The sequence below is a fragment of the Dicentrarchus labrax genome, unplaced genomic scaffold (genome assembly GCF_905237075.1).
Source record: "Dicentrarchus labrax unplaced genomic scaffold, dlabrax2021, whole genome shotgun sequence".
Classification (NCBI taxonomy): Eukaryota; Metazoa; Chordata; class Actinopteri; family Moronidae; genus Dicentrarchus; species Dicentrarchus labrax.
Window position 1 is genome coordinate 365696 of NW_026136722.1, and position 26543 is coordinate 392238.

The 26543-nt window shown below is 40.2% G+C and overlaps 1 protein-coding gene across 2 annotated transcripts in view; it reads left to right on the top strand.

Annotated features, from left to right (window-relative positions):
- Positions 1-3072: 3072 nt before the first annotated feature.
- The window catches only part of LOC127356431 (coiled-coil domain-containing protein 134), a 65743-nt gene continuing 42272 nt past the window's right edge, over positions 3073-26543 (top strand). For both annotated transcript variants that reach the window (XM_051388158.1, XM_051388157.1), the window contains exons 1-16: positions 3073-3137; positions 3436-3590; positions 3825-3948; positions 6150-6200; positions 7378-7451; positions 8209-8314; positions 12144-12353; positions 14329-14507; positions 15875-15989; positions 16465-16584; positions 17504-17603; positions 20738-20872; positions 22094-22211; positions 24875-24966; positions 25394-25541; positions 26039-26150. In XM_051388158.1, the coding sequence (XP_051244118.1) occupies positions 3447-3590; positions 3825-3948; positions 6150-6200; positions 7378-7451; positions 8209-8314; positions 12144-12353; positions 14329-14507; positions 15875-15989; positions 16465-16584; positions 17504-17603; positions 20738-20872; positions 22094-22211; positions 24875-24966; positions 25394-25541; positions 26039-26150 (1828 nt within the window). In that variant the 5' untranslated portion in view covers positions 3073-3137; positions 3436-3446. The remainder of the gene's footprint in view (positions 3138-3435; positions 3591-3824; positions 3949-6149; positions 6201-7377; positions 7452-8208; positions 8315-12143; positions 12354-14328; positions 14508-15874; positions 15990-16464; positions 16585-17503; positions 17604-20737; positions 20873-22093; positions 22212-24874; positions 24967-25393; positions 25542-26038; positions 26151-26543) is intronic.

Consider the following 26543-nt stretch of genomic DNA (forward strand, 5'->3'; position numbering starts at 1 on the left):
CACACACACACACACGTCTTATTTGTTCCGCCCTCTTCCTCCTTTATGTCATTTAATTACCCAGAACCAGACTGTTCCTTAAATAACTATAAGCATTAGTGTCTAATATAAATAGTAAGATGACAGGCTTCTATTTTTGTACTTTGTTTACTATTTGGGTTCACTAATAATAGAGAATTTTATATATTATGGTTTATAATAGATTTGATATGTCCTTTTGAAATGCAGGATAGGATATTTAGTGTGTTTAGTAAGAGTTGTATTAACAGTGAAAGCATTGCTTCTGAGCAGTGAAGCAGCTTGGTGTTACCTAGCAGACAGTCTCCATTGCATTTAAATATATACATATTTGGCATCATTACTTTTATTGTTAATATTGTTGTTGCTTCTACATGGCCTGTAAATGTCACTGGAAAAAACTGTGTGTTACAATGATGTGAGCGGAGTGATGTTGAGACAAAGTGTGGGCTGGAGGCTGGAAAAAGGTACGGAGCTTTATTTAGGGTAGCTTAACGCCCCCGGTGACGGCTGCTGCACTGCTAATGTATTACTGCTTGATTGTTCCACACTACAGGGTGATCTGGGTGTTTGTGTGTGTTTGTGTTTGAGGGTGGGGATGGGGGTGGGCGGTGGGGGGTGGGGGTGTATACACAGGAAGTGGTTCAAGATATATCAAGCCAAATGAGAAAAAAGCAAAGGCCCAGCAACGGTGTAAAAATGTTTGCATGTTAAGTCTCTGCTTATGCTTGGACAGAATCTGAATCCATTTGTCTCTGTGCTTTATTGGCCCCTGAGGAATTGTCTATGTGAAATAGTTGTCAAATAAAGTTGACAGATGCGCGTCGGCTCCCATCTGAGCAGCGAGAGGGGCTCTCTGTCTCTTTCTCTGTCGCTTTCTCTCGCTCTCTCAAGGGCCAATAAACCTCTGGGGCTGATGGATTTAGCTCCCGTTCCAAGCACAAATGGAGACTTCAGAAACAAATATTTTCCACCTTCTCGTCAGAAGGTCTGCAACTCTTTTCAGTCAGCCGAGCATGGCTTTGACCACTTCCTGCACACACAGTCCTAACACAGTACACTTTGCCTCCAGTGTTGTTTGCTGGAGCACACCGGATTTGTTGAAGGCAGAAACTAAGAGAGATTAGCCTACTGTACACACTTGTGCACACTCATGCACAGCGTCACACAAACACACACACATTCTCACGGTGAGGCAGAGTTGAGCCGGCTACACTTCATGTCATGCACTGCTTTCATGTGCAGTGAACTCTGTTTAAGGAGAAGTAAGAGAGAGAGAGAGAGAGAGAGAGAGAGAGAGAGAGAGATTATAAATTGACAGTGACGTTGTTAGTGGCTGATACTCGCCCCCACACTCCCATCGTCAGTTAGTTGCTCAGTTGCTGAGATGCTTTTGTTGTCATGGCGATAACCAAATTGTGGCCTTCACTGCAAAACAAACTCATGCATCCCACTATACACTCACAGCATATTATTCAGCAATGACATTCCTCGGAGGGTAAATTGAGGCTGATACATAATAAGATAATCATATATGTCTCTTTTGCTCAAAAATAAGATATCAGCTTACCCTTGAACTTTAGAGACCTTTGATACACTTTCGATAGCACTACTGCAGAAATGAAACAATGGAGAAACAAATCCTTGAGAAGAAAAGTGGGAACTGAATAGCTATTCTGGCAATACAGGCACAATAAAGTGTAAATGTGATGATATGGCTAATGCAGTATATGCATGAGATGTCTAAATATGTATATGAAATAAGATTATGTAAAGTTTATGCAGCGTGTGCCCCAATCACTGCCAGCATGTCGTTAACATGATATTTGTGATTTCACCTTTCTGAACCAAGCATTTAGTGTTACGTAACTAAGAACATTTAACCAACAGCTACATACACTGCTACAACATTAGCCTCTCTTTTATTTTTCAAATTTTAACAGCGATATATATATTAATATATATCAAGATTATTCTCACAATTTGTCCTATTACTTTTTAGATACAACTTCCCTTCAAAGAATACAACTCATCAATCCTAACTGAGTCGCTTTATGCTTTCGTCCCAGATATCGTCCTCTTTCCTGAATGGTATCAACATATATGATAAGAAATGTAATAATAAATATGTTCGTCAAATTCCTCAGAGAAAAGCAAAGGTTCTCTTATAGGTCAATTCTATTGGTGTTCACATTTGTAATGATGAACCAATACTCAGGTGACCACATAGACGACCTTCTTTGCTGATAACCTGTGCAACAGACTGCAGCAGAGACTTTAGTTTCTACGGTGACTGTATGGAGTGAGCAGCCAGTTCATGCTGATGTTTTACTGGGCGTTTACCGGGCTATAGAGCATCATTAGATATGGAATCACAGAATAGTTTGGCTACTTAACATTGCAGGGAGAAGAAGACTCCTGTGTGGCAAATCAAACTGACGGAAGTTATCATTCGTTTCAATCTCCACAAAGCTGCTGAACTCTATTACCATATCTAATTATACCAGCACTTTAATCAAATGTGTCTTTCGTGTTTTAAGATTCTGATGTATGTCTGTTTTTGTGAAGCAACAAATTGTAGCACTGCGGCCAAGACAAATCTCTCCTCTGGGACAATAAAGTTTATTCTTTTCTATAGGCTATACATTTGAAAAAGATCCTGATTTTTTACTCCTTAGTATTGTTTTACACATAGAATCAAAGAAATGTATTTTAAAATCAGACATACTCTATTGTTATTATTATTATATTATTATTATTATTATTATTATTATATATTGATAATGCTGATGAAACATCTATTTGTTTATTTTTTCTAATGTAAAACCACAATTTGGAAATATTTTTAAATTATTTAAACCCTGATGTTTTTAACTAATATTTAAATTTTTAAAATACTTTTCTCAAAAATGCTTTTATAGCATAATGTTAAAATGTTACCAGCACTCGTGTATTATTTTCCATTATACTTGTATTTGTACTTACTCTATATTATATTGTTAATAAAGTTTTGATTACAAAAAATAAAAGGAAGTGAAACTTGTCTTTCCACCGTGGAGCTGGAAGCTAGCGTCCGCAGGATTGTCTTCTGTTAACCGACAGTAGTTTTTAGTTTAATGGTTAGTTAACTGGACAAACGTACTTTATGTGACAGCGTGGTCGAAACTTTAGTTATAAAATAAAACTTTAGTTTGTCAGGAGCATGACGGGCCAGTGGCTAATTAGCGTTAGCTAAGTTAGCTTTAACGTCATAATTAGTCCAGCTGTGTAGTAACCAAAGCTAGCTTTTTACTCACCTGCCTGACTTTTAAAACTATTTGATAAGCTATGGTACACACTACACACACACACACACACACACACACACATATATATATATATATATATATATATATATATTTGTTTTTGTTTCAACAGGTTGAACCAACATGACGAGCGCGGACATTGTTCATGAGAAGATCCACTACAGACACGACCCGAAGTGGAGCGGCCGCCTGGGGCCTGCGGAGGGCGGCGGGCTGCTGCTCTGTGTGGCCTGTGTCATTGAGATGATCGAGAGCGACGATATCGCGGTGAGGAACATGTCATCAACTTGTTTTTGTCTTATCTGAATGTGAAACTTCTCTCATACCAAACTTAATCCTTCCTCTATTTGGCTGGGTGGTGTATGTTATGTTAGGTGAGTAGGATCAACCCCAGAATTTGCTGTTTTTAGGCACTTTTTATGGAAAATACATTACCCTATTATTTCCCCCTTGATGCACAGGCTTTATTTACCCTCCCATATCTTTATCTCTGTGGCACAGTCGGTGAGGAAGTCGTTTGCCCTGTCTGGTATCAGCGGGGTGCTGAAGTGTTCTCCGGGGGCCTTGAGAGAGCTCCTCCGGCAGGACCACAGAGTCTCTCTGCGATTCACAGCTTCTCTGCTGGGTGAGAAATGGTGGCACATATGGCATGAGATCAGGATGTGAAGGAAGGACTAGGACTTTAATCTCTCATCAGTTCTCTCTCTGGTGGCGAAGATAGTCATGTAAGGCAGGCTGATCAGTCATAATGCACAGTGGGTGTAGTGTGTTTGGAAGCTCACTGTAATAACAGAGCCAGGGCTGCACAATGCTTTGCAATATTATCCAAATCGCAATATGGTTTTGATAAAGGTCCCAAAAGCATTATAATAAAGTACTGTAGTGCTGCAGAGATTCTCTGGCATACAAATCTTCTCCAGATTTAAGAAAACACTTTTGTTTTGTTTTGTTTTGTTTGGTACAGACCCCAACGTCATCATCACAATTTTTATTAAAAATAGAGAAAGAGAGATAATTCCCACTAATCGTGAATCATATCACAATCACAGTATCTGTAAAAACAATAGTATGATTCTTTTTACCATGTAATGCTTAACAGTAAGTGTGACAGATCCATCCATTATTGACCATCACACTAACCAGCACTGGCTGTTGTAGACATCTTGCTGGGTGTGCGTGTGCGACCTTCCTTCTCCTTGAAGTTAATCTCCACTGGGTCACTTCACTGTCTGGTGCTAGTGCTGCAGTCACATCACAGCTTTTCTTCAAGCTTCAACTGAACAACCGAGACAATAGATCTTATCACATTAGCAGTGAGAGAGAGCGTTATTCATCATAATATAGTAATATAGTAGTAGTGTTAAAAAATAAAAAAGGATTCATGTAGATAATAGAGTTGACCTGCTGTTCACTGATGTTCTTTCATATTATAGGCATAATAATGGTACATACTGGTCATCTGTGGTATGGTTGAACCATCTATTTGCTGATGAACTGGGCTGATACTTGTGTCTCCATTAAGTACGGGGTATTGTATTTTGTTCATCTTGATATAATTGATGTTCATTTTTCATGAAGGCTAGATTAAATCTAATGGGGAATTTTATGGTAATTGCATTGTTTAATTATTTAACTGACACTCTCGTTTTCATCCAAAATCAATTTCTGGGGCAATACTTGAGACTTAAGACAAAGTCGTAGAACATTGGCACAAATATCAGCTATTGGTACTTTTTATTAAAAAACAATGCACAATTGTGCTTGTTTGGCATACAGTTATACAGTTTAGATTATCCTTGTAAAGTGGTCAGTGGTCAGTAACACATCAGTTAACAGCATACAATGATTGATGACAATCTTTGAGCGAGGGATGAGTTGGTACAGCACTCATCCGTCCACCTTGGATGTATATAAAGTCATCAATATTGTGACAACCACCTAATGAAACCAGTGACCCTATGAGATCATGCTGATCCGTGGGGAGAGTGGCTTTATTAGCCCTGCATTGGGGTTAACACTTTAATACCAGGGCCAGTATGTTATCCTCACCATAATGAATGCTTCTGTAGGAGATGTTATGAGGATGACAGGTAGAAAGCACCGGTGAATCCTTACACTCTGTCACTGTTTTAATTAAACCACAGTGTATTTTTATGGTTCCACATCATCAGAGGATATTACTGACACTTCCTCCTCATTGTGTGAATTTCACTAGGTTATTGCAGCATAAAGTATTAGGCCGACACCATTTGAGCTCTAATCGAATTAAGGCAATGAGAGGATATGTGGCAAAATGGTAAGCTGGTAAAAGCTCTGACCAATATGACAAGACATTAAAAGAGCCATTACAAAGCTTGTGGGATGGTCTGCCGAACTGCACTCCACCTGTGCCAATGAGAGCATAATCCAATATATGCCTTATATCTCCCCCACTACACATTGACTTTTTTTTTTTTACATGCTTAGTATTAACAGATGCAGCCATAGAAAGAGTATTATTTTTTTTACATCATTTGTGCTTTATACTGACATGGCTCTTTTTGTGCTGCTGGGTGTTTTGGAAATCCAGCAAAACTAATCCAAAATACAGTAGATGCAACATTTGTGACGATACAGTATGATCAATAAAACCTCAACACCCAACAACATGAATCCCCATTTAATATCTTTGTACCTTTCATCTTCTCTTTGTCCCTTTTTCATGTATGATTCCTCATGTTATAGCTTCCTTTTTCTTATTATACCTCTGTGAGGCTTCTGTATATTGCAGTGGCTTTGTAAAGTACGCTTTGTAAATCCAGCCTGTCATTATCGTTCTGTCCCCAGGGATGCTTCACACTGTGAAGGACCAAGACACTCTGGAAAAGGTTGACCAAGGTGAAAAGATGCCTCTTTGTGGTTTGGACAATACACTTGCATACACTCACACACCCTGCTCACATCGTACTCATGCAAACAAAGACACAGACACACACTCTCTATATCGTTATTATAATGCAGACTGTGTGAGAATGCACACACACATACATGGGAGGACTGTATGAGTCAGTCTTTTTGTCAAAGAAACACACACACACACACACATACACAAACACATACACACTGTTTGTGCGATAAATGGTCACTGCTGGTTACCAAGGTGATCTTACAATGACTCCACATAGAAGTTTCTACATTTAATATTTCTGACCTAATTTCCCATGTTGATATTCTTTCACCGCTGTGCTGTGAAGTACGTTTTCTCTTTGTGTTTAGTGATTAGTTTATGCAGATTTTTCTGCGTCCCGTATGAATGTTGGACTCTCAGTGAACCACCAGTTTGTCTCGCTGCAGCTACGTCTTTCAAAATGTAAAAAATGTTTTTGCCAACTGCAAATGACAGAATGATTTTATGGTAGCTGTCTTAAAATGCCTTAGGGACCACTTTGCTGTAATAGTTGAGTGCTTAAAATGTAACACTGCTTTTTGCTCATTGCACAGAGAATGTGTCATGAATACATTTTGAAACTCATTTGAGCCCCATAAATAATGCAGTCATATCTGTGTGTATGTATGTGAGGAGAAACACAGGAGAAGAAAGAAAAAGCTGAAAAAATATGTCTGAAGGTTTCTAACATCAGCTCAGCAGTCATGGAAAGCAGCTAACATGATGTGAATGTTGATTTCAGCTGAGAGGTTTACCTGCATATTCTCCTTATGGCGATGACATCAGATGTTATGGTAATAATAAAAAAATAATCGGTAATAATAATCTCTACGGCACAACAGGTATTATAACAGTTGCTTAAAAGATAAACATTGATTAAACCAAATCCTAAAATTAAACAAGAAACAAAGGTTTTAAAAAGATAAACTCTGGATTACTCACCTATATTAAATTAATAAATACCTCGAAATGTTATTTTGTTCTCTGTTTCTCACAATTTCTGATGTTTTCCTAGAAAAGTGGGAAAATACCTGACTGATGTTTATTTAATGAATGCTTTTCTGTGTTTTTTGTTTTACGTGGGTGTCTGTGTACATACATGCGTTTGTGTGTGTTTATGTGCGCCAGTGCTGGTTCAGCTGCTCCTCGAGCTCCAGAATGAGCTGTCACTTCGCTTTGTTTTGGATGAGATACACAAACAGGTGAGGCACACATTTACAGACATATAGAGAAACACCTGCTCATTTACACATGCAGGCACAGGAACATGCTCAGCATCTTAAAATATTTAACAGCACTTGTGTAACCAACAGCATATCCTCCGAGGGTTGTTTAGTAAACAGGCAGTTTGCTTGTCCCCCTCTCGCTGCTGTTGTGTCACCTCTGGGGGAGGCAGTAGTGGAAAAGCCTCATTCAGCAGCCGACGCTGCAGGTAGATAATAGTAAAGCTGTGTATACTGATGATGACAGAGAGGTATAACACCAGGTAGAGGTGCAGACAGGTCTTATCTCTGTTATGGAATAGAGCCTGATTAGACCACTTCAAGGAAAATGTATTTTAAAGATTAAGGATTTAAGAACACAGATTTTTGATGCAATCTGAGAAATGGAAAAAGATGCTGGTTTGTTTTCTGAGTTCTGAAAAATAATTTATTATATGCATGTATCCAAAAATGTATATGCAAAAGGATCTGGAGTATAAGTTGGAGTATTGTAGTTGGATTCTTTAACAATGTAATATAAATTGAAAATCCTACATGTCATTGTGGAAGTCCCTTTTTTCATGTTGTGCTGCTATTACTGGCCTTAAGAGGTTATTCTGAAAATCTTACATAACATATAAGCAAAAGTGCCATGGTATAGGTATTTGGCTTATGCCTGCGTTATGTTCCTTTGTAGCTTTACATTGTTGTACGTCTATTGTTACTGACTTTGTTACTTTGTGTGTTTCGAGTCCAGCTCAGTGACCAGCCCAGTGGGAAGGGTTTCCTGCCCACCTTCCGCTTCTTGGGGAGCCTAGTGGAAGCAGTCCCCGATGTGGCCCATAGTCTGGTGACTCAATACGGTGAGACACTGTAACAGAAGACACCTCACAGTTATGTAGGCACCGGTGTACAAAGAGAAACAGAGGTGTGTTTTCATTTTTTATGGTCATTACTAGCACTTCCAGTACATATCAATAAAGATGCACCAAAAGTTGCTGGTGGCAAGTGATAAACAGCTCTTGTACTTGGAAATGTTATCAGCAGTTTATATCTGTCTGCCCAGTTAAGGTTTTGAATAGTGAACAAAAATGTGATGTATTTACTTATTTAGTTACTGCGAGATTGTCTGTGAACTCTACATACCTTCACCCTGCTGAAGTGTCCTTGAGCGGGATGTCAAGTCAAGTAAATTTTATTTATATAGCCCCAAAAACACAAATTTGTTTCAATGGGCGTAAAGCTGGATCTGGATCCTTTTGCTGTTCTGTAGCAGCCCCTGACCTCAGAACTCCTTGTGCTGTGGGCAAGCCAAGAGACACATTTTGCTTTAGGGGAGAATAAAGAGAACTTTGACTTGGGTTGGTTTGGGTCACTGTTAAAAATGCAACTGAGTTTAGGTCACATCTCAGATGGTCAAGCTCAGATCTTCACTGGAACGAACCGAATATGAAAATAAAGCAACTCAGGGTCAATTCGCCTCAGAAGCTGAGTTCCATTTACATACATGTATATTACAGTTCACCTTGAATGGAAGAGAAGGATACGAAAAAATATTTAATTTTCAGCATCCCTTGTTCACTCTGCACTGGCATATCGACAATTCAATCACAGCAGCCTATTTTGACCTTTTCAGTTATTTTCCTAATGCATAGAAATAGTTGTACTGTGTCCATTTTTGAAACAGTCTTCCCCATCCTGAACTCTATTCCACTCCTTCTGCTTCTGAAAAAGTCCAAAAACCGTATTTTTCATATAATTTCCCCACGAACCTTCTCAATTCAATCTCTCTAGCTGTGATGACCTTTTCAATTACGCTCCAGCTGCATTGAGATAACTGTGCTGTGTCCGTACTTAAAATTCTATCTGCATAGGCAATCCCAGGCCAGCTCTAGCTGAAAATTAAAAAAAAAAAAAATTCATGTTCATCCAACCTTTCCCCTGAAATCGCCCATATATGGATATATTTCTAGATATATCTATGTATAATTCTGCAGTGTAGTGAGGCATAACAGTAATGCACCCCCACCCCTCTCTCACACACACACACACACACACACACACACACACACACACACACACACGCACACACACACACACACTCAACCGCACCGATTTAATCTCTGCCACAACCACCTGTATGTCTGTCTACTCACTGAACCATTATGCCACTCAGTTTAATGGGCATTGTTAATCAACTTCGAGTGTATGTGTGTGTGTGTGTGTGTGTGTGTGTGTGTGTGTGTGCGTGCGCGCGCGTTGGAGTGTGCTTGTGTCGTGCCTGAGCGCTTGTCCTCACAGACAAGAGTGAATGTGAGCCTTATGCCAAATAAACAAGCGTTATAGTTATTTTGCTATGCTACATGGGTCCACCTCCCGTGTATTTTCATGAGTTTTACAAGCTCCCCTGAGCAGCCGCAGGTAGTGGTGGGTTGTTGCGATGCTGATGCGAGATGCGGGCTGCCACTATTGACTGTGTGTGCCTGTCTGTGGCCTGTCACTCAACGAGTCTCCGTGGGGCTGTTTGGACTAACGACAACAGCGCGCCAATGACAACAGCAGCCCAGAGCACCCGACACTTTTTGCTCTCTCTCTCTGACTCAGTGTCTGCCTGTCTATCTAAAAGATTAACCCCTGTGTTTTTCTCACCCATTTGCTTTTCTCTGCCTGAATCTCTTTGTCTTTAATCTCTCCTTCTCTCTCTCTCTCTCTCTCTCTCTCTTCCCTCCTCCCTCTCTCATTTCTGTCCTACTCCCTCAGGTCCTTACCGGGGAGTGGATACAGAACAAATGAGGGAGCAGGGAGGGAAGATGAAGCATTAATGAGATACGGAAATAGGAAGCAGACAAAGATAACAAGGATGATAAGGGAAGGAAAGGACAATGGTACAAGCTGCAGAGTTTCTCACAGGCTGAGATGATCAGAGCTCTAAAATCAAACAGTTGAGTCATTAAGGACATAGTTTCTCCAATAAGATTACACATTAATTCACCATTTTGGCTGATCAGCGCTTTAAGCTTTATATGGATGGGTCAAACAAATGCATTTTATATGTGGGAAACACTGGAAGCTGGAGCCAGAGAGCAAGCCAGAGAAAGGTTTAGGTAAAGCAGCGTGAAGCAATGAGTGCAAAACAACAGACAAATACTGTAGAGAGCGGATCACAAAACCAACAGAGAGCACAGCGGGGCAGCAAAACAGTAAACAAGTCAAACGGAAATTAACCTTTGGTTTCCTCTGTCAAAGAAAGCTGAAGAACAATGTTTCATCTTTTTTGTTTCAGTTCTTTATGCGTCTGTGTTTGTATGCATGCCTCATAAAACGTGTTGTTAAACAACAGTGAGGCTTTTATTTTCCACCCATCCATTTTACCACTCTTACATTGTGTTCCTTCTATTTCCATCCTCTGTGGAGGTCTTATCTCCCTCCTCCCCCTCTCTCCTCTTTGCTCTCTCTCCTTCTCTCTTTTTACGCCTGGCTCTCATCTTGGCCGCCTCATATATTTTGGTTTAATCAAACATGTCTGGGAGCCTCTCCTGTCTCACATGGGGTTTGATCTGCTTCACAGAGCAGCTGGGCTTGGGCTTGGCTCCCCTACTATGCCATCCCTTTCTCTCTCTCTTCCAAACTCGCTCACTCTCTGTTCCTCTGTCTCTTGTACCTCGAGCCCTGGCTTATTCTTCTGCTCTCAAGGTCGCTCTTTTATACTTATGTGCTTGTCTTTTCTCTCTTTAGCCACTTCTTTCTCTGTCTCACCTCCCATCATGTGTACCCTGCACTCTAACAATTTGATTATATCCACATTAGTGCTGTAGTTTGGTTATTACAACTGTCATTAATCAATTTCCCCCCACTGTGCCAGCATTGCCAGCATTGTTGCGTGCCACTGTCGGCCTGTACTTTGGCTTCTTACACTGTGTTGGTCAATCATTTGACTTGATCTGTATTTTGTGGATGTGATCATGGGCAGAGAGTTTCCATTTGCTCACTGGGCTATATGGTAGATTGATGGTGTATAACAATCAGCCCACAGTCTGCAACCGCTCAGTACACACACTCTCTTTCATTCAGTATATTATTTGTATTTTATTTTTGATAATTTTTTTCTTAAATATATTTAAGTGAGTGAGTTTGTGCTTTTTATGTTTTTATTTGTTGATTTAGTTTAATGAAGCCTTTATCTTGCAACTAATTCTGCAAATAACAGAGCATTAAGGTCCTCTGTAAATGAATCCTATCTCTATGTCTTTTCATTCTGTCTCTCTTTTCCCCTCTGACTCAATCTGTGTGTGGCTCTCCCTCCTCACATCTTATACTCTCCCACCCTCTCTCTTTCATGAACTCAGCCTTTCTACCTCTATCTGTCTCTTCTTATCTTTTACGCCATCACTCTCTCCATGTGTGCCTCTCTGTCTTTCTCTTTTTCCCTTCAGACAGCATACCTGCAAAGAGAAGAGACTCGCTCGCTCTTCTGGCTGCCTCTTTAGTGCATTCTCTCCCCAGTGGCCAATCAGCAATCCATTTTTATCTTTGTGGCAACTTTCTCTCCAATGTTACTCTGTCATTGTCTGTAAAATATTGATTGGTTTTGTTTCCCCATATGATCCCGTATGTATCCTTTTCTTTTATCCTGTTTAAAACCTCTGTTTGTTTATGTGTTTACTCATCTGTCTCCCACCTCATGTCCATCAGTGCCCACGCTGGAGCACCTGTGCTCGGCCTTGCTTTACCCAGATGAGGCGCTGAAGGCTTCGGTCCTGTATGTGTGGCTCAAACTGTTCGGGACAGCTGGGGGCTCGGCAGCCCAGTCTTTGCCCACTGCCATCAGGGACAGAGTGTGCATCCTGCTGCTACAGACGTTGGCCAATGCCAGCTCCACCCAACTCATCAACAACTGTGTTGGTGAGGAAAAAAGCATTTGTCACTTATTATATATCAACGTTTTATAGGTTATATAAAAAACATAATTTTAATGAAAGTTGAGCCCTTCATCATTTTGCAAGAGGGATTCAAACATCTTAACCAGGTCGAGGTTGGTTAAGATGAACCATGTTGACAACATTTGTGATGACAGTAAACTCAAAGGTTTTATATTTATATTTAAAACTGATAACTATTAACAAAATGATCAATACATTTGCAAACATCTGTCTGGAACACGATATAGCCTAAATTCAAATATTCTTCTTCAAACTGAAAGTTTTAATGACTATATAGAGTGAGTTTTTATAACTTTTTCAACTTTGTAGAAACTTAGTTTTTTCAAATTGACTGTATAAAATTATAATTGAGAGCATCATTAGCCGCCTGGATGAAATAATGCAAAAATGATTGGCCTGATTTAGGTTTATCATGCACTACATAGGCAAAGTGAGATTGAGTGGCTATCATGAAAAGGTTTGAAGTTGTTGAGATCAGTACAGTATGCTTAGCTTAGGCAAGCATGAAAAATTTGCAAGTGGAGATAAGGGGAGGATGTTATTAAAAATGGATGAAAAATTGAGCTGAGCACAACAGAACTAGTTTGCTGACAGTCTGGGAGAAAGGCTATTACTTTTTTTTTTTGTCATTTGTGAAACATAACTTCAATCCAAACTGCCCGGGAGAGAATAACGATGGGGAGTGGACTTACAGCATGATTGACAATAATGTTGTTCCCCGTCTGTTTCCTGTTTTTTATGCACATATAGTCACTTTGAGAAATTCCTCAGAACCTAAGAACTACTGTTTCATCATAAGATGTCTCCGCTAGTTGGCAGGGGTTGTTGATAATGACACAGAGCTGCTTTGTTGTTTGTTTGTTTGTTTTTAGGAAAGTTAACAGGTTATAAAATAACACGTCCATAATCATCTTTCTCAGTGAACATCCAGAATCTACTTCAGAGTGAAGCTAGATGGAGAAAGAGGAGGGATTACACTGAGATGAAAGAGTGTCGCTATCTTGTAGGAGTTTTGAGTTGTAAGGGTAATAAGCTTTGGCGATAACCATAATGGAGGTCTACATGATGTGAAGAGGAGTTATTGAAAAGAAACGGTCTCATTATCTGCTAGAAATTTGAAGTTGTAGTTTTATCACTGTATTAACTTTGGAGAGGTGGGATCCACCGTGGGGCGCAAGGTTGGTTTACTCCAGTTTTTAGAGTAGCTGCAGTTGAGCGTTTGCTGTTGTTGTTTGTGTTATTTTGAATTGATTTCATCTTAATAAGCTTACCTTCAGCAGCCCCGGTGAGAACAGCACAATGGAGGAATTAAACAGGATTATTTTTTTTTCTTCAGCACTGTGTTCAAGACATTTCCATGAAAGGAAAAATGTTCTAATGTTTAAAAATGATTTCTTTCAGATGGCTGGAAAAGAAAATCCATGCAGCTGGGCAACATTTAATTGCTAATTATGTAACTGTTTATTGTATTGTGTGTTTGAGTTCTCATTTGTGTACAGTATGTATTTGTCCTACTGTAATATCCTTTTGTGAAATCTGTGAAACAGTTTTGCACTCTTACAGGGGTCGAGTGCAGGACCTCTGTGGACGTGCTCATCTGTATTACACTTGGTTTGACTTGTGGCTGGACCTTATTTGTGATGTTTATTACATATGTGTATTATATCTTCTTTTGTCATGTTAACCTCAACATCTTTCCCAAGTAAAAAAAAAAAGTTCTCCCACATGAGGGCTGTGTACTGGCAAGAATCTGGCAATACAACATGTTCATACAGTGTTTTATTGTATTGATAAGTGCATTTCAAATGTATCTATCCTCGTGTCTTGTCTAAAACCTTATTGTTAAAGTGTGAGGATTTGTGTAGATGTTTGAATGTATTCTTTTAGACTGCTTTGTCATCAGTATCTACTTTCACACCTTGTCTTTCATCTGTTAGGCCTGCTGTGGCTGCTGGTGCAGCAGGGAGAGGCAGTGTCAGTTCTGATGAACAGCCCCAGCAATCAGATCGTGTGCAGTGAGAACCAGAACAGCCTCCCCAACAACAGCCAGAGCCTCAGCCAAAACCAAGAGCAACAGTCCACTGACCATTGCCCTCTGCCTCTCATCCTGAAAAAGGTCTCTGTCCAAACATCCTGCTCCCACCCCCAAGACCCGCATTCTGGCACTGACGTTAATCATAACAAGAAGTTCTAATCCTGGATTAATGTGCCTTTGAATAGGGATTCAGGGGGGGTTTACCCTGGACAAATATTTGTGCTACATGTCTGGGAAATCAATGCGTAGATTACATCTAGTTCGATTTTCACAGTTGTGACTCACATTACAGCACAGCTCATGACTTTAGTAGTTTTTTTGTAGATCACCATTGTGTGTAGGGTTTTAATAAAATCTAACTCAAAATAATCCCCCAAAACATATTTGATTATTTAGGATCCATCCTACCCAATAGATTGATACACAGATAAAAGATAAAAACACATGCAATCTCTGCAATTTTTTAATTAATCTAATCTAATTTGTTTAGTGGTTGTTACTGGTAAGAAATTATGTAATATACAGCACACAAAGTCTGTCTAAGGTTTTGTAGAAAGTGTAGCTATTAATTTTTATAGAGGGTTATAAACCTAGAAAGATAAAATCACTAATGTAATATAATGGTAATTGTAATGTTGATACTTTTACCTCACCCAATGCCCAGTGACTTGATTTTGGCTTCAAACTTAAACAAAAATTAGGGTAGACCGATGTTACAGCAAGTGCACTTTTAATACGTTTTGGGCTTTTGGTGTGAGAGTGGAACTATGATGAGCAAACCTGCACTTATATAGTGTCCACCTAAACCAGGGTTGCCGGAAGTGGGGACCGTGGACTGCCAAAAGGTTAAATTTGGCCCACCAGATTCTTCAAGTAAAAACAGATTAAGTTTTAAAAATTGTAATGTTACTGTTCTATTGTTTGTACAGTTGGAAGAGTGACATTTTAGACAACTAAAGGAACTTGGGATCCTAGTTTAATTTTGCATCTTAACAATACAATAGGTGTTTGCATGTGGCCCTAGACCCACCATTAAGTTTCAGTTTTGGGAAATAAATGGGCACCCCTGACCGAAACCATTTCTCCATGGCTTAGACGTTTCTTAAAAACAAAACAGACTTTTCTGAACATTGTTCAAAGATAGTTTTACGTAGTACTAATTGCATGTACCAATTACCCTGGATGTACTGATGTACCTGCTTGCTCATGGTGCTTATGTTTGCCTTTGAAACATTCATAAACTAACTGTGCAGCATAGAGCACAGACAGTGTACTGAAGATGAGAGCCAGACAATTGGCAAAACATTGCTTTATCTCTTACGTCTGGCAGTGTTGAAGAGGCTATACTTCATGTATGTCAAACAGTGGAAGCCTTGCACGCTATTTGAATGCTATGCATCTTCAATGACTGGTGTATTCTAATTAAGCCCATATAATGTGTTTTCCAGCTGCTGCTGAGTGGCGATGAGACGTTGCAGACGATCAGCACGAAGTGTATTGCAGCTGTCCTGGTTCATTGTCCCAGTCTGTGCAGCGGCCCCTTCATCAAAGCTGACGTACCTGGTGATATGCATGCACAGACACACAAACACAGCGGCTAGGATATGCTAACTATACAAGCTGTTGCCTTCTTTGATTTGCCCTCTACAAATAATTTCCTCTGCCTTGTTCTGCTTTCCCTTTTGACTTCCTCTTTTGTTGTTATTTATCTTGCTGCCTCTCTGTGCATCCCTCTTTCCTCTTATTTGCCTTTGTTGCTTTCTCCTCTACTTTTATATATATCTCTTTATCACTTTAGGGGTTCTGTTTGTGTTTCACTTTCGTCCCTGAATTTCAGAATATGATGGGGCTTTCAAAAAAGAATATTATAATCCTTTTTATGTGTCCTGCTAAATTAGCATGAAAACATTACTGTTTTGGAAAATTGTATGATGATGCTAAAGAAGAATATTAAATTGTATCTGTATTGTTCCGTGTTCTCTTCTTCATCCGCTCACACAAGTTCTCTTTTTCTCTCCATTACTCTTTTCCCAAATAGAGTTTCTCTTTGACCGTCTGGCCAGTAGTAGTAGTGAGGTGCTGCTGTGGTCTGTCTACAGCTGTTTGGTGTTGCTTACTGAGGACCCGCTCTTCTTTTCCCAGTGTCACTCTGTCTATGGTGAGAGCAGTTGGAAAACAAAAAACAACTCCTGAAGCACGATCATGTCATCCCTGTTTGTGTTATGTCTGTTTGTGATGGTGTCACTGTAGGATTTGGGGTTTCATGGTACGACAGGTCACGTGACAGCATATACACTGTGTAATATTTCTGACAGTGACAAGACATTTTAATAAACCCTCCAAAGTGGGATTGGAGTAGTTTGTGTGTACCTCATACTTCATTGCAGTTTAATTATTTCAACTAGGCAGACGCTGCTATTGTAATGTTAGAATATCAGACTAAATAGCAGCAGAACTAGTAATCACATATTGGCAGAAATGTCAATATTTTCATGCCTAATGATTATTGCTGTGACACAAAGACGTGTATGCGTTTGTATGCCTTTGGTGTAGATGACTTATTTGAGAGTCCGCAGTCTTTGGACCTTTTTTAATTCTGCAGCACTTCAACTGCACTCATGAGTAATTGTGTAAAAAACTCTTGCAGTACAAACTTAATTTGCCAGTACACAGAATATCTGGTGTAACCACTCCCTGTGATATTAAGTTCTTGCTCTAGTTGACTATAAACACGAGATCAATACAGCAGATTCTGTGTTGCAGTAAATTAGAAAGATGTACCACTGCCACAGTTTGTTTGACATGCAAGAGTGTGTGTGTGTGTGTGTGTGTGTGTGTGTGTGTGTGTGTGTGTGTGTGCTTTCTGCACGTATTACATTTATGAGCATGTCAGTCGCTTTAGCCTGTAGTGTAGTAGACATCTGTCAAAGCACTGTCATAACTTCGACACTGAGCAAGATTAGACAAATGTGTGTTGTTTTTTTGGGGGGTGGGTGGGGGTCTGTCTGCCTGGTCATGTGCAAAATCGAGTCATGTATTTCTTTGACACAATGAGTATGTGTGTTTGCGTGTGTTAGGTATTGAATCCCTGGTGCGCAGCCTGAAGGAGGCTTTGCGGCTGACCAACCTGGAAGTGCCGAAACAAGGTCTGCTGCTTCTCACTGAGATACTGGAAAGGTGAGACTGCTCAGTAACGTTTTTATGCCTTCATGCTGGCGATAGCCGGGGCCAGTAGCTTTACGTTTTCATGTTGTCCGTCCGTCCCATTTTTGGACTTTTGGTTATATCTTAAGAATGCATAACCATATTTCACAATTGGTCAAACAGTAAAGACTTTTGACTCAAAGGTCAAAGGTTGCTGTCACGTCAAAATAACCTTGACCAACATGTCTTTTGTCATAAGAATTGATGCAGTGATTATGACAAAGGTGTGTAATGGGATACGATGATATGATGGGATTTTTTATCCAAAGGGTCAAAGGTCAACGTCATCGTCCTGGCCATTATTTAACATCATAACTCGGGAACAGAAGGGAGATTGTGGCCATATTTCACACTTGGTCAGCACTGAAATAGTGACTGCGACCTCAAAATAGGTTTGAAGCCATCATTTAAGAATGAATTGTCTGGGACGACACAGTAAGATAAAAATAACTAGCACAGTACGGGCTGTCATCTTTCCATCTCATTAATCCTTCACTTCCTGCCTCATTCTGAAGCATCATCAGAATCACGTGACTGCAAACAATGTACTGGAGCGCAACTAGCTTATCGTGATTCTGTGAGTGAGTTTCACCTACAGCTCATAGAGAGGTTTCAAAATGCCAGGAGAAAACAAAAGCACCACATTTAGACAATATATCCATGATGATGATGAGGTGTTAATCAGTCACACCATTAATGAGTTCAAACATATATATTCACTGATATCATTCTTCTATTTGCCAAAAAATGCCATTTTAAATCTTTTATATAATTCCCTCAGTCTTCATTAGAAATATTATATGAGTCCGGGCTGACATGGATGTAAACTGCAATTTAACTGGTTGGAGGAGGCATATAACCACCAAAGCTTTTTTAGCTTTGCCAATGCCAGAATTATTCCACTGCACTGGACCTGTATGTTCCCTTGAAAATTGCTGTACTGTGTATCTTTGCTCACTGACTAAAACTGTTGTCACTACATCTCAGCTTCTCTACACTTCCAACAGAGCACTGTCATATCACAGGAGGGGACACAGCTGCAGCAAATAAAAATAATTATGGATCAGTTAAGATGTCCCAGTTACCTGCAGCTGTCTTCCATGCTGACATTTTTGTCAAAAAGTCCCTGTTGCATGCAAACACAATTACTGTTACACCTTTGTATGGTAAAGGGTCAGTTCAGCTAAATCACAAAAGACAGTTGAGAGTTTATTTATTAATGTTTTAAGATATTTACCGCAGAGACTTCTCCAGCATTGAGAAGACATGTTTCTCGGCAGCAACATGTCTTTTGAGAAACAATGTCCTGGTTACGCTGGATGATCCACAGACTTCACTGTAAATAGCTTTCATTGGAAAATATTTTTAACTGAGGAAACAGTTTGCTGTTTATTTATTAATAAGCACTTTATACTGTAGCCCACTGAACTTGTGAACGATGTGTTGTTAATTTGACATAATTATCACTCAGTGGCATGGAGTATGTTGACCCAGTGACTTAATCACTGTCTGTTTCAGTTTGTAAAACTTGCCAGTTAATGAAATAGTGTAATATTATTATATTATCTATGAATGTATGACATTTTTCTTACTTGTATTTTTCATTTTGTGGCATTTGAGAAGTTATTACATTGTAACTGAAACACGGTGTTCTCAATTGTAGTTATGAAGCTTATACATGTTTATATGACCAGAACCACACACACAATTATGCTAATGATTTTTACACCACCGTATGTTTGTACTCAAACAAAGAAGCATGTACAACTTCAGCTACACCAGCCGAGAACCGACCTCTTGTAAAACGTTAAATATGGTGCACTGGGAAGTTTAATTATATTTGAATTAACTGTCTGCTGGCTCGCGGATGAAAATATATCACGGGCAGTAAAACACTGCCATATTTCTGCAAGGTTCACATAATTTTAATGGAATGTTCCACCTGTCACATAGCAATGATACAGGGGATAAGAGATGTCAAATGGTGAGGGAAATTTGTCCTTTACACTGAGTGCAACAGTAAAAAAGTAGCTAGACCAGAGCTCTTAAAGTGCTGAACAAGCTTATAGCGTGTGTGTGTGTGTGTGTGTGTGTGTGTGTGTATGTGTATGTGTATGTGTGTGTGAGTGTGAGTGTGAGTGAGAGAGAGAGAGAGAGCGAGAAAGTGAGAGAGGACTGAAGTCTTACCATGTTTCTTTACAGTGCATGTATGTAAGTGAGTGCATTTTCTATTTGTGTGTGTGTGTGTGTGTGCATATGTGCGTTTGTGGCTGTTTTTTTATGTGTTGGCATCAATTGTTAAACACCACTCTGTGTGTGTGTGTGTGTGTGTGTGTGTGTGTGTGTGTGTGTGTGTGTGTGTGTGTGTGTGTGTGTGCGCGTTTGTGTACACCTTTATATCCATGCATGTGTTGTTTAGGATGTTCTATGCGACTACTGTTGTGGCAACAAGGGAGTCAGTCGACAGCTGTTGTGGTGCTGCGTCATAGACCAGAGACATACTCTGGTGATCTTTGTAACGCCAATAGGTCAGCGCTATTTGTTTATTATGTGTCCCTGCCCTGAAAGGGAGAAAATAAATGTCTGTGTGTAGGTGAGTGAGACAGAGAGAGGACGGGTTCATCACGACTCAGCAACAACAGGCACTGCTGGTATTGGCATAGCAAGCCAAAGAATGATAAATAGATCAGGTAAAAGAACAGTCAGCTTTTTGATGGGCCGTTATTGACATCCATGTCAAAAACCCATATCAGCAAAAATTCCTGAAAGGCTGCTCTCTTTCTCTGTACTTTTGGCAAAGTTCTCACTGAGTCATCTACAGCACCATACCATTTTTAACTGTCCCCATATTTAAGTATTTGCTTACAACGGTGTTTCCTGTACAGTTTATCATAGATGTCTGTTTCTCTGTCTAGTTTAGGATCGGTTCCTCTAGCTGCTAGGCTACAATTGATAGCACTTCATTATCTATGAAAGAATACACTGTAATTTTTGGGGCTGTGGGGGCGCCGCTGTGTGTGTGTGTGTGTGTGTGTGTGTGTGTGTGTGTGTGTGTGTGTGTGTGTGTGTGTGTGTGTGTGTGTGTGTGTGTGTGTGTGTGTGTGTAGGCAGCCCCCAGGTGTTCGTCTGTTCCCCAGTGCCCCGGGGTTTGTGGCAGTTTCAGAGGCCGTGGTAGCTGGAGTCTCCTCCTCCTGCCTGCTGGTTGCCACACAGGCTGCCAACGCTGCCTCTGCCCTGTTCAGGTATACACAAACACTCATACTGTAGATATGTAAATAATTCAGATATTGTCAAGGACATTGGTGCAGCCAGTACTGAGGATTCCTAACTTTTTTTCTTGTGATTGACAAAGTTTTTTCTCAGTAGTGTCCTTCCAGAAATGTTAGTTATGAATGATGTAAATAAGTTGAACTTGAAAACAGGTATAAAGTACCCTCAGGTCAGTTACTCACACTGTCACTTACATTCATCATCAAATGAATGCACATATACGGTACACACGTCGACAAACCACATCTGTATACACGCACACCCACACAGTGTCACGGGTAAGTAGAGAACACACACACACTCAGATAGAGTATACACGTGCATAGATTTACTTGAGGATAAAGTGATTCAGGCATCTTTTTCAAAGAGACGCTTCAAAGAGTAAGCTTTATACCCTCTGGTAAACCCATACTATGAGCTAGAGATCGTGATTATGTTTATAGTGACCGAAATGATCACGGTTATCAATATTATCGCAGTTTTGTTAATTGTTCTAAGTACTGATACACACACACTGAAATCATTTCACATCAAGTTTTATATTGAAAACCACCATAAAATTAGGAGCACTTTGCACTTTAGAGAGAAGATAACACTAAAAGCTTCTGTTACATTATTGAGCTATTAGTTAGACAGACATTCCATGGCATTTTCCCCATTCTGAAGCCGGCATTGAGCTAAAAATTTACTTGCATTCGCTATATAAAGTACTCAGTGGTGGTTATGAAGATGATTCACAAGATTTGAAGTCTTGCCCCCTTTTGTGGCAATTTCCTTTTGAAATTTTTACTCTAGCACTCGTATACAAATCAAAATACGGCCAGACTTAGTCCTCTTAGAATCTCAGGAGTGCTGCCACTGACTTCCGTCATGTTTTCATTGACACAAAACAAACCTGTAATGCATCCTGCACCTATGCACCTGTGTCTGGGAGGCTGTTGCTAACTTCAGTTGACGCTGGACAGTATTTACCATGGGTTTTTCATTACATCATGTGTAATACTAACCTGAATTTTATCACTGTTAATCATTAAACTTACACACTTGCTCAGAAATGCACATTATGTCCCTCTCTCTGTCTCTTCCCTTCACTGTCCTCCCTCCCTCCCCACAGACTTAAAACAGTCATACAGTGTAATTCCGTGTGAGGTGTTTGTTTCGTATTAACTGCTGCCACTCTTTGAATTCTCCAGCCTGAACCACCAGTCCAGACCAGTCCAGTACAGGGAGATAGAGGGATTGATAGAAGCCATCACTAACAGATTCTCTGAGCTGCCACTACCCTCTTCTGCTCATCATCATCGAAGCTCTGTGAGTTAGTGTCACATTTGTTTTATCCACAAATATAAAGTATATAAGATACATAATTCAAGAACTGGTGGTGAAGAGGCCTGTCTGTGCCGTTTGTCTAGGACTTCCTCTTGAGGTGATTCTCCAGAGAATTTTATGTGAGCTATCAGTGCCATTAAAAAAAAAACACTGACGGATCTGTCTAGATATATCTAGCAACACGTCATCCACTACATATGTGATTGACATGTTCGATCAAGGTGAACTCAGTCTTCCATGAAGGATTGAAGGTCTTTTTCTGTTGTTTTTTCATAGCTGTCCCTTATTGCTGTCTTCTGTTTCAGACAGGAATCCTGATACCTGTCTTAAAACTGGAGCGTTCCGCCTATAACAGGGACAGTGATGTTAATGTCAGCATATATGGCTGGTTGGCATGTATTCATGCTCCTACTTAAACAATAAATGTATTTCACTTAAAAGTGTAACTAAACCCTTCAGTTCCGCTCGCTCACTCCTTGTCAGCAAATTTAAAAAGTGCCTCAGAGACTTGCAAAGGACAGTGACTTTAGGGGGCGTGTCCTCAACACAGACCGGAGTGATTGACAGACTGACAATGGCAGCGTCACAGAAACAGAGAGATGTTGAGCAGCTGCTGTCAGAGTCTCCGTGTCTGTGCTGGAAACACAAAGAGTCCGCCGGAGATTTTACACTCACTAGAAGCACATTGTCGGCTGTTTGTAAATGTTTCTGTGTGGTAGCTGAGCTAGCGGCTCTGAGAGGCTAACTCTTCTGTGTGTGTGTGTCTGTGTGTCTGTAAGGGGGCTTTCGATGTGACAGCTGTGATGGCAGCCCAAACCACTGCACCAGAATATAAAAATATGAAGTCTATGGTTAGCAGAAACTAGCATAAACTCCTGTGTATGATGCGTCTCGATCGGCATATATTTGAAAATGAGCGCAGCAGTTTCACAGACTCCCACTCAAATCGGAGGCTGGGGGAGGTGGGCTGCCCTCGTCTGAGGGAGTTAACACTGTCTTTATATAAACTAGTGCAGTGCCCGTGGGAAGTATGTATTGCTATAGAAAATGGGAGGTTAAGTAGCTTTTTCATGGATGGCCAAATGAGGTTGTGTTTGAAGGTGGGACGTCAGGGACATTTAGGTTTGTTGTGAAATGTGTAGATTGATAACTATTGTGTTTTCATATAATTTGTCTTTTAGCAAGGACACTGTAGGGAGTTGAACCCCATTCTACTAATGTGAAAGTACCACACCTCATGGTCAGCGCATATAAATTCTGAAAGAAGAAAGTGAACTACATCTGAAATAGGATGCAACCTGGCAGCACAAACAGACTAACTTGTAGCAGAGCCTAGTAAATGAACTGGGCAGGACATATTATTAGCCCTGTAATATAGGCTAACATACATCAGAGAGAGAGAGAGAGAGAGAGAGAGAGAGAGAGAGAAATGGCAGTAAGGGTTTCCACATCAAAAAATTGTTTTGAAACTACCAAAATAGTGTGAACGGATAAGCCGACGGCGCGGAGCGAGGGCGTGTCGGTCAGACAGTCTGATAACTGCACAGGTCTCTCACTCAACTTAATAAAGAGAAATGTCCCACTAAGCAACGTAACAGGACCAAACAACAGTAACGTAGTAACTGTAACTGTCTTTGGAAACTTACACGACGAAAAAAAATACCACAGCTGTACGTGGAGAAGCGTACTGTCTGTCCTCCTGTCTGTCCTCCCGCCTGTCTTACTGACTCTTCCGTTACATTTCTGCCCGAAAAACAGTGTCTGTCATCGGTGAAAAACTCACGGAGTGTTTGTGATCAAAAATTACGCAACCGCCAGCCCTCCGGACCGAGACATCAGTTTACTTTCGCTTTCCAGGATGTTTGGGCTCTGCAGTGATTGGCTCTGGTGCGCACGTGGCTACGGTGGCTGTCATTGACAATGCTAGTGGAATTCGGAAATAATTTATGAAATAATAATTTATTAACTGAATCTTTATAGTCCAAACAAAGCCGACGTTGCACACCCTTAAACCACACAGCAGCCATGTTGAAAATCTCAGGTCAGTCTGATCCTGATCTGCAGAGATATTTGAGCCACACACACACACACACACAGACAGACATACAGACAGAGATTTCTTGCTTCATAGATAGATGTTCTGACATAAACCCAAATGGTAGTCTCTATCTCAGCATTTTTCTTAAAACGTACAGTGTGATTTAAAACAGTAGAGGGCATGCTGAGTCGTTTTTAAGCCACATAATGCAGATTTTCATAAACTTAATAATAATGTGAGTTTTCAACACCAGAATTGATGGTTTCATCACAGTATAGTCATATAATTCAGTTTACGGCTCAAAAAACGTTTAGTGTGCAGAACCTCTTTAATCACTCTGAGGCACAATACAGATACAAGATTAAGATTAGTCTTTATACCAGGTGTCAATAGGAACTTTCACTGAAGAAACACAAAAAGATCTCAGGGTCTGTCTTAATGGAGAAGTTTTATATGAATCTGTTTGGGCAATTTGCTTTGATAGGATTTGTGATGTGATAGGATGTGATCAGATTTGTCTCTTGCTCTACTTCTAGTCCCTTCTCTCCTCTTTAGTCTCACTTGGGTTCTTTAGCTTTCCCCTCATCTCTCTCTCTTTTGTCCTCAGGGCAGTCTGAAGAGGTCAGACCACAGTAGTCAGGCTTCTAGGTCTGAAGGATTTCTGCTCCAGGCGCTGGTCTGTTTTCAGGCTGCCTGCAGGTCAGGGCATTGTCCAGTTCAGACATGTTCAGAGAGTTAAATGGGATCACTGGGACGTGAATAGACTGACTCACTAGTGTACAGAGAAAGTGCTCAGTCTTTGGTTGTTTTTTCATTGTTGATCGATCCTGCACTTCAAAATATCTTAAGGTTTGTTTTTTTCATACCAATAAGAAATCTGACTTGTTTCTGAAAGACTTGTTTTAAGTATTAAGTATTTTATTAAATCACTTGATATGCAAAATGTGAATATAATGGAGTCCTCGAATGTTATATTTTCATCCCACAAGCAGAGTTTTTAAATTGAAGTGTAGATGAGGGAGTTGGTATGCACGTGTACCTATATTCCTGTGTGTCTGTCTGTTGTCATTTTTTTCATGTTTGTGAGTGGGTGTGTTTGCATTTATTGTGTACGTGTGTGTCCAAGGTTGGCTGAGGAGTGTGCATCAGAGCCTCTTCTGAAGGAGAACACGTTCACAGCTCCATCTAAACATGGCCATGCTCAGGACTCACTGGAGTCTCTGTGTCAGTGTCTGCTGCGCTGCTGTGACTCCGTCTGGATACCCACTGTCATTGTGAGAGCTGGAAGCACACACACACACACAGATGCACATATCCGACTCATTATGTATCTCATCTTAAACTTCTGTCTCTCTGTGACACACACTTGTAACTAATCAGCTGAGAGAATGATCCTACAATTTGTCCTATCTCTTTTCTGAAAAATAGGTCACAATGATTACCTTACTCTGTCTGGCTGTTCCTCTAAATGACTGTATTAATAAGCACAGCAAGGCTGTGTTGCTGTGCTTATCAATATTCATTAGTTTGTACACACAGACATTTGAGCCTATCGATCAGTACCTCTGTTTGTAAAGTTAGTTCTATTCAGGCTAAAAATCAATCAGACAAGAATGGTGATTTGTCTGTGATTGCCTGTGTGTGTGTGTGTGTGTGTGTGTGTGTGTGTGTGTGTGTGTGTGTGTGTGTGTGTGTGTGTGTGTGTGTGTGTGTGTGTGTGTGTGTGTGTGTGTGTGTGTGTGTGTGTGTGTGTGTGTCTGTGTCTGTGTAGAAGATGTGTGAGCGTGCACCCAACGCTCAGATACTGCAGCACTTCTACTCCATCCTGTCCTCCCAGTTCACCCTCGTTCCGTCCCTCATGCCTGTCTTTGCAAATAAGCTAGGTAAGTTGGATAACTCTGTATAACCTCACATCTACAGCAAGTGTTCCATGATTTGATTAGATTTCAGTATCATAAATCCTGTCTTCTAGTTTCATGGCAGCAAAGTGGTGGTGTATGGTTTCTCCCCTTCACACTGGACATAGAGTATATCTGGTATAGTCAACCAATGTCAGAATTGAAATTTGATAAATAAGCTGCTTATTTAAACAATAAAACAAGACTTTATGGACGTATTTTAAGATGATGGATGGTGTTTCTCTTCAGATTTTCTCTTCAGAGCTAAATTTAAAGCTAAAGTTTTGTTAAACTGTGATGAGCTGGTACAGAGAAGGCTCATGTTTTGATATTAGCCCAGTGTGATCTATTGGCAGAAATGGAATATAATATTCATAG